At 36.3% G+C, this 9,122-nt stretch overlaps 1 protein-coding gene across 1 annotated transcript; it reads left to right on the forward strand.

Moving 5' to 3' along the window:
• The first annotated feature begins 4,541 nt into the window (after positions 1 to 4,541).
• Positions 4,542 to 8,020, forward strand: LOC121328523 (melanoma antigen recognized by T-cells 1-like). Its single transcript, XM_041273224.1, has 5 exons — positions 4,542 to 4,611; positions 5,331 to 5,429; positions 6,242 to 6,338; positions 6,883 to 6,999; positions 7,874 to 8,020. The coding sequence occupies exons 2-5, from the start codon at positions 5,356 to 5,358 to the stop codon at positions 7,940 to 7,942; spliced, it is 357 nt and encodes a 118-aa protein (XP_041129158.1). The 5' UTR covers positions 4,542 to 4,611; positions 5,331 to 5,355; the 3' UTR covers positions 7,943 to 8,020.
• Positions 8,021 to 9,122: the final 1,102 nt, after the last annotated feature.

Consider the following 9,122-nt stretch of genomic DNA (forward strand, 5'->3'; position numbering starts at 1 on the left):
AGATGATTTCTTACTCTATGAAGAAAATTTGTTTGTGTGGATCTTGGCATTTCTATATATTTCTGTTAGCCATGCACTGTCCAGTATGCTTTGATTGCTTAGGACTATCATTGTAAAACATTGCTTTGCTTAGAACGCCTTACTGATGGCCTTAGCTTCTAAATGATTGTATCACAAGCCAATGGCGTACTACATGTGTCTTTTTTTAATGTCATTATGTTATAGTGTTTTGTACCTATAGCAGGAAATACACTGTCATTAAACAAAATACAATATTTTACACAACACAATCTGGGAGTTTTTTTTCCTGCGTATTGTTATTGATGCTTTTAAGGCTGGTACAACCTGTCACTTATTACAGTTTAAAATAAAACAAGGTGGAGGTAAAGCATTAGACTTTAACCTGATTTTCATTTGCAAATTCTGTAACCATTTAAAAACATTATTAACATAATGAATTTGCCAGAGTCTTTATGGTTATGCTTTCTGGGTCTCCAAGTGTCTCATCACACTGATCAGCTTTCCAACACTTCAGGTTGTTCAGTGACAGACAATCACTGATATGCTTGGCTGTATGTGGGCACAAGTGCCAGATACTGCCTCTTCTATGCACCTGTAAGGCTCTTGTATTGTGATGCACTTATTGGCATTCACTTGAGGGTTTAACAGAACGTTCAAATTCCGGCGCACAGTTTGCCAGTAGAGGTTCATGAGGAATTAAGCCAATACAAAATAGCAGTTGTAACATGCATCACATGAGGTGTTGGTCTGTGATGCAGTCAAACCTGAATTTAAGCTAAGTCACATGACCGGCATCTCCCACACAGCTGTCTGATCCAGTCAGTAGTACTATTTAAGAAAGCTCAAATTAAATGCTGAGATGACAGCAGCAGTGCAGTGACTACAATGTGTATGTAAACGCAAACTCAGCTCTTTCCAGAATGGCATACAGTGAAGAGGTTACTGTAGTGTGCTGTAGTATATATATATATACTGCAGTATACTAATAAAATCTATATCTTGTTTAATAAAATCTATATTTTAGTGGGGTTCTAGTAACTTCAGATTTAGGACTACACCACTGGTGTTGGTATTGTGCTGAAGTCATTTAAAAATGTTGATTTTCAGTATGTGGAATAACTTATTGTGTTTTTAAGAAACATGTTCAAATGTAAGAGTGACATACAGGCACCCGGATGTAGAGGCAGAGAGACAACAATCTGATATCCCTACAATCTGATTCTCCCAACAAAAGATTATCCTCTGCTGGGATATATCCCAGAATCTAATATTATTAATAACTTATGTAAAAATTAGGCAATGCCATGTTTCATCTCAGTTGAATAAACAGTTTTCCAGATATATGCAAAAATGAAAGTTAACTATAAATAGAAAAAAATGTAGACACACTGCCACCCCCATATATCTGCAGACTGTAATACTCTCAATATCTTATGCTAAATAATGCTAGTTTCATCAAAATATGTACAACCGTCTCCATTATAACTGATAGGTATTGCCTGTTAATCCAGCAAAACTAATATAAAATCACTGGTTCTAACACAGTATGGTTTTACCAATTATCTTACACTGTCATATTTTGAGAACTTTTTGAAGTCCCTGGAATTTGTTCAGGCTGACTTATTCAACGTATTGGTCATTGAGGATCACATTTGTCAATTAATCTCAGATTTGCAAAACTCAAAAACCTTCCACATAAGAGTTTGAGAGCTGAAAACACACCACAGTCTTATTGGGCATTTACTTATTCAATTATGTTAGGTACATTCCAGACCTCAAGCTTAAAGAGCAAGCTGCAGGATTCCAATTAATATACTGTTATACATCCCCATGTGTTGCTACAAGTTATATTCTATTCCTAGAACAGTTTACACTTAACTTGATAGCATTTGCTTCAGTTACTTTCTCGAGTCATAAAGTATTTAATATTAGACATGTTGAATACTTATCGAGTTCCATATATTGAAGTCAATCTGTGTTGATGAATACTGCAGCTCTCCGGATCCGCAGTTCCAATGTAGACTGTACTTTGCTGTACGCATTGTATTGCTATCTCGCAATAAGCTTCGCTTTCGTGCAGATACGTGGCAACAAAGACCCGCTTTCCGATTAACGCAGTATCCCGTTTACTGATCCAGAAGATGATTTTAGCCATTATTCAGAACATTGGTTCTTCCTTGCCTTCTGTGAATTCGAGCATGTGTGCTCCCATGATTTCAGAAACTTTCTTTAGAGCAGTGTAGCATCCATGTCTTTCCTCTGAACTCCCAGCCACCTCTAGCGGGTGGACACTCCTCGTGTACACCTCCTTTGCAGACAGCACACTTGGTCAGCATGTATGTCTGGGCAGCAGCAGCACGACTGGAAGCAGCAACACGCAGCAGAAGCTGTTCATTCTTCAAAAGTCAGCAGGTTTTGTGATTCTCTCTTCAACACTGTGATTGGTTAGTCTGGTTATTTTGGGCTGTGCCTGAGTCCACGTGAAGTGACTTCCATTGGTTGTTCTCATACCGACGCGGCCCCTTGTTCTCCATTGGTCTGCTATTTCGCCCCCTGTCGGCTGGATATACAACAAGGACTGGTTCCCGTCTAGTGTGAAGACACCTAGAATTGTTTGGCTTGTGGCGCCGAATGGGTCATTCAGCGATCGTGAAGATAAGTATTTAGCTTACGACTCTTTTTAAAAGCATTCTTTGTCAGAGGGGGAGTTGGAGACCAGAAACTAAGAAGACATAAAGAATGGTTTAAGACTCCCCACTATATATTCCAATTCTGTTACCTTCATGCACAGAATGATATGATGACCCCCCCCCCCCCCTCTTGACGCTACAATGTGGTACGGAACAGAAAAGCCAGAGCACTTGTTATGTTTGTTATCTATTTTAAATCACTCTTCCTGCAGTGATAAACATGACAGATCTCAAACCCCAGTGTACTAGAGAGACCATTTTGAAAAGAGCAATTTAAAGTTATAAGTGTAAAAAGTTGTCAGGATGTTAACAATGAAGAGAAATATTACAAGTATGTTATTTAAACAGTTGTAGCAACACGTGGTGATGTATAATGCTATATTGTTTTCCAAACCCGCATTAAGTATCCAGGTTTAACAGATAAAATTGTATAATTAACTACTTCAGGGTCTGGGTAGAGGTTTAACTGGTTCAATTAAATAATTTACAACAAGGTTTGAACAAAGACCAGGAGCTGAAGGGCCACCTTATTTACTCCAGATCATTAGAGCAGTTAAACAGAAAAACATAATTTGCAATTCTAAAATTAATATAAATAAATAAATAAATAAATAAATAAAACTGCTTACTTTCTATGCTACTAAATTAAAAGCCTAAGATTTATTTCTAGTTTTGTAACTTTATCAGATGCATTTTTCCTTTAAGAAAAATACTGATAGTGCAGTTTCTTTTAGGACTAGTCATTTGTGATATTCCTGACTTAATATTCACATTCATTACTCACTCCAGTGAAGTCCATTTATCTTGTTCCACCCTACGTTAACCTCGGGTTTATCTAAATTCAGGTGTGGTACAAAAATGTTTTTCTAAATTATGTTATTATCCCTTATCAGAGAGAGATAATACTTTACCAGGTTCAGTGGGCTCATAGTAATTGTAGTCTAGTGCTTAAGCATGCAAGAGCTAAAAGGTATTGATTAATGGACTGCTTTAAATTGCATGATCCCTTGGACCTCCTGTGACATAAGACCTCAGTCTCTTTCACAATGCACAAATCAGCAGTAATTTACAGACAAGAATGTTTTTGCCATTCACTCTTTTTAAAACTCTAACTTACAATACAGAAGTACTGTATCTGTGAACAATATCCATTCACATTGCAAAAATGTCAAGCTGAGTTGATTGAATTTGAATTCCAGTACTATACCATCCAGCTGTTCATTAATTCTCTATACCTGTGTACTCATTCCAGGGTTTGGGTCCATTTCTTTTTTTCAATTTTTTGGGGGGGGATTGGGAATTGTTTTTAAAATGGAATTGGAATTGAAAAAAAGGAATTGACCCTAAGGAATGAGTAATTGGCTTCTCTGAAGCAGCAGTCTGTAAGGTACTGAACACGGTCCTTCTGCTGGGAACCTCTCCTTAGTCGACTTGTACCATGTTTGTCTCCCGTAGACTGAAGAACTGATAGTGTGGACCAGAATGTTTTTTTCACTTATACAATAAACAGCCAATAAATAAATAAATTAATTAAAAGAGGATTACTAAGCTTACATAACCTACTAATGTAATTGATCAGCCCAATGTTCTTTTGAGAAGTTTTTTAAATCATCACCTGTGTCTGGTTTGTAAACCCTCTTTACACATACATGCTCTTTGGGTTTATGACAACATGACTGAAGCAGTCAGGAGACCGGCTTGGAAAGGAGCTGCGGGTGCTAATGTTTTCACGGTAATTAGACCGAATCAGTGGTTACTAAGTCAGAAGTACAAACCCGTGACAGTCATGAGAAGTTTATTTCTTCAAATAAAATGTTAAGTGAATGAAAGGGAACGAACAAATTGTAAGTCGATTTCATTCTGTTGTTTCCAGTCACCGTTGACGCACATATATTCTTGGGTGAGTTTCTTTTTAAATAAATTATGTTTTCGTTAACAGTGAATTTATATTTACTATAGTCCTAACTGCATAAAGTTAGTTGTTTGTCTGCTAAATAGAGGGCATTGAAAACGATAATTGGTTAATTGCGTTGATTTTAATGTAGTAAGATACTGTTGCGGAAAGTTGTGCACTCGTTAATTACATTTTGTAAAAATTTCCATGGTTCCTTTGTTTTCGGATTTTCACATCAGTTGGTTTTATAAAGTTATTTCCTCCATTCTTTATTAATAATAATAATAATAATAATAATAATAATAATAATAATAATAATAATAATAATAATAACTTTGTTAATCCTGCTTTTATTGGTCAATTGATTTACTTGGAGTTAATCCTGAAAATATAAAGACGTCTTTCTCAATTAACAACACGTTTGTGTCTGCAAAAGAGTGAGGAAACATATAAGTAATACAACATTTTACAAAATTAAAGCTATGCCTTACTGTGATGTCACTTGAACTACGACTGTGGTGTCTCATGTCCACACACTTTTGTATCATTCGTTTCCAAACTGTGTTTTAAATACAGCCTTGATTATTGAACATGCCTTACAAACCTTATTGGGACAACCTGTTGCGCACCGCAATAAACAACAACACGAAATCTTAACATTAAGGTTATGGTTATAACTTGCTATGTACGAAGATGCAGGAGTTAAATGCATATTGTTTTTCTAGGTTTGACCATTTTTGTTGACGCGACATGCCCAGAGGTGACTTCACCGTGAATGTGTCGAGTAGAGGGAGCGGAGGTGCATTTTACATTGGAGCTGAAGAGTCAGTATCTTAAACAAACTTTTCCACATTTCACTGTAAAACCTTTAAAATAACTAACGTAAAAAGAGTTCAGTATAGTATTCTATTTATTGGTTATATTAATCTCATACATGTTTCTGAAACCTATAATAGGGATAGACCATACTAACTTAGATATTATTGATTTTATTAAATAAGCATTTTAAATTCAAATGTTTTAAATATTGATGAGTATTATAAATCTAATTTTGTTTTGACATAGAGCCAATTGCTAATTTAATGAGACGGTAGATATGTCGTACACCATGTGTAAAACATAGTGGATAGTGGGATAGTAGCAAGCTAGCGTGCCATCATTCACTCAACACATGCTCAGTTCGGGTCTCTGTCTTCCTGTGAAAGAGGAGCTGTCTGTGCCAAAGCATGTTACATCTGACCCCAACCCTGTTACAACCAACACTGGCCATGGGATCAATTGTAACATCAGACACTTTAGATGTCAATCCCTTTTGCCATATGTGTATCTACTCTTAAAACAAGAAAACTACAGGGATTGGTACAGGACAGATGAAAGTTATTTGTTTCAAAAGTCTGGTCAAACTAGCTCAAATCATTTGTGCTTAATGGAGAGAATTGTAACAATTTTTACCTCTGTCCCCGATCTCCCCTACGCTGTGTTGGCTTATTATATAGCATTACATATCAAAAGAAATTGCTTCTTTGTAATTTTATAGGTATGTAAAGCATTTATGTTTTTTTTTGTTTTGTTTTGTTTAACGTAACGTTTTAAGTTTGCACTGAAATTAGGATGGAAATTTGCATTTGTCTTTTAGGGCTCCAGGTATTGCCCTCCTTGTTATCATTCTCACGATTCTGCTGATCATTGGGTGCTGGTACTACATAAGAAGGAGTGGATACACAATGATTCAGGTAATAATTCAGTCCCCTAATGTATTCTAGAAGTCTGCAGAAGTGTTAGGAAGGCTGATCACTTCAGTTATGAAGTAATGCTCCATCTCCATGGTGCTAGGTCAGATATTGCCTGGTACAACAGACCGCTCACCAGCAATCAAATTAAGTCTAAATTTGATTTGGTTTCTGTTTATTGCACAATTAGTTAAACCAAAATGATTACATTATCTGGTGGTTCAACAAATTTTTTTTTTTTTTTTTTAAATTAACTTTTAATTTTGAAAAGGAGTTTTCACTATACAGAAAATTGTAACTCAAAGAAATACAGTAGTTTTTTTATTATTTATTTTCCTGATATTTGCAGATGAAATGGTGGCAGAGGTGAATTCCATGTGCATACAGAGGTCACTCGCTGGGATGCTTAGTGTACGTGTCCTGTATTAGACCGTTTACATCACCTGCAGTTGTGCTGTTGTGTTCTTCCCCCAGGGCTAACTGTAGTTGCAGAAGTCATAACATTTTCACTGAGCTACCAAATGTAATTTTTCCTTTTTTAAAACAGAGCCGAGGTACAGCCAGCCGTATTCGAAGAGCTTTGAGATCTGGAGACTGCGGTGAAGAAGGAGCCACTCCAGAAAACAAATTCCCCTTGAATGAGTACAGCAATCTGAACCCAGTGGTAAGAAGTCATGGCACAGTCCTACTGTTTTCACAGTAGCACTTCAGAGAGGTGTTGAGAGCGCACTGGAGCTCGCAAGTTGTTTTGTTCACACTTCATGGGTCTTTGAGTGTGACTACTGGAATAACTAACTCAGCTCTTGGGATAGTTTCAAGTCTGCATTAATTACTATCTGAGTACTTTTACCTTTTTGTGTGTGTAAACAAACCAAGCCACATTAAGATTTCTATTACATGAGAGTAGATGTTGAACTTCATGCTGATTTGAACTCGGCTCTCGCCAAGATAAGCACCAACTAAGACGTAGCTTTGCAGTAAACTAATGTGATCCATCTGCTGAGGCAGCGTGGAACTCCCTACCATTTCCTGACAATGATCCATTATTGCATCATTAGCTGGCTTTTAATTTTATATTTGTCAATTAAGTCAATAATTAGTGTGTATATATAAACTTTGGACTGTAATGAATAAATATACACATTTGTAGCAAAGTGCCTTATTGAGATTCAAACTCCTAAAGTAATTTTATCTAATGCTGTCATTTCTTTAATCTTGTCTGTTTTGCACTTTCATTAGCAGGTCTCAAATGTGCAGTTTTGAAAGATATAGCAAACATGTGTCTTCAGGGTGAAAACATGTTACTGACTGAATTGTAACTGAAAGCATGGCTTCCAGACACATTTATGTAACCAAAGTTGAAATTACTTTTTTGTTTTGTTAACCTGTGTGTGTGTGTTATTTTTTAAAAAATTTAAGCTAGACATTTGAGATCTATATAGCAAACAGAAGTAGACAACAAGTAAACTTTTATGGAATTTATTTTGTTAGCTGCAGTTAGCTTAACCTTTTCTATTCATCTTGTTGTTTCTTTTTAGGTTCCCGATGCCCCTCCAGTTTATGAAAAGGTATCTGCTGGATCTTTACCCCCTCCATATTCTCCCTGAAGCGTCCAGTGGTGTCTGCCCATAGTACCAAACCTGAAGGTGTAAATGTGGTCTCTGTGGTGGTTTGTGTTCAGAAGAGAGCACCCATTTAACATGTTCAAGTGAAACTATTGTATATTAAAATGTCCTTGTTTCCTTTCATCATAATCTGTGTTTTTCTGTACTAAACCACACATCCGGAACATTGTAGCGCCTTTCATAGTGGACCACTATCACAAAGCACTTTGCAGAGGTAGGCTGTGAACGGTGCATTATATTCAGAGTAACTTACAATAGGACATTGATTTAACATCTCATGCGCAGGACAGAGCACAAGGAAGTTAAGTGACTTGCTCAGGGTCACACAGTGAGTCAGTCAGTGGCAGAGGTAGGATTTGAACTGGTGACCATCAGTGGTGGGATTTGACCCGGTGACCATCTGGTTACAATCCCTGGGCTCTACCAACTGGACCACACTGCCAGTGCAAAATGTATCATACCTGCTCACTGGGTTCAGGTTTGGTCACTGTACCTTTCCAATATATAGCTGGTTTAGAAACCAACATCATTTCCAGTCAAAATAATCAATTTAAGCATACTTCCAGATTTCAGTCTAGAGCTGTGTTTTATTTATTTATTTATTTTCTTTATCGGCTGTTAAAAGGTTGCTCAAGATTATATATTATCCAGTTAACATAATTGCTGTCTTTGTGTAAGATATGGTCAAGGTGAGTTAAACGATGCTGTTTAACCACACTGTGATATTGATATTTTCAAAAATTTTACATGTAACAAGAAACGTGACAGACAAAAACAGACACTCCCACAAAACAAAGGTAACATTTTAAAAAGCAATAACAAACTCAAAACACTAAACAAAAAGCTAAAAGATTTTACAGTAGTCTTACTTTGAAAACAGAAATGGCATGATGGAAGCTATAGGTTATGCCGTATAGCTGTTTAAAGCGAACAGCTGTGATATATTAATGGAAATTGGGTGGTAACTATATGGTAAAATAGTAATTTTATTGAAATGGGCCAAAAATAAAATGAGTATATATGGTAGCCTGTTACAAGTATATAGTTTTATAACTGTTGCACCAACTGAAATTTAAATTAGGATATATTCACCTACCCGCAATAGAATTTTAAAGGAATCATAGAATACAGCAGCGTACTTCCTATAAATACACAATCTGAA

The sequence above is a fragment of the Polyodon spathula genome, chromosome 2 (assembly GCF_017654505.1).
Source record: "Polyodon spathula isolate WHYD16114869_AA chromosome 2, ASM1765450v1, whole genome shotgun sequence".
NCBI lineage: Eukaryota > Metazoa > Chordata > Actinopteri > Acipenseriformes > Polyodontidae > Polyodon > Polyodon spathula.

Coding starts and splice junctions, on each gene's coding strand:
- LOC121328523 (XM_041273224.1), top strand. CDS start 5,356: ATGCCCAGAGGTGACTTCACCGTGAATGTGTCGAGTAGAGGGAGCGGA. Junction 5,430..6,241: donor TTTTACATTGGAGCTGAAGA/GTCAGTATCTTA, acceptor TTTGTCTTTTAG/GGCTCCAGGTATTGCCCTCC. Junction 6,339..6,882: donor GTGGATACACAATGATTCAG/GTAATAATTCAG, acceptor TTTTTAAAACAG/AGCCGAGGTACAGCCAGCCG.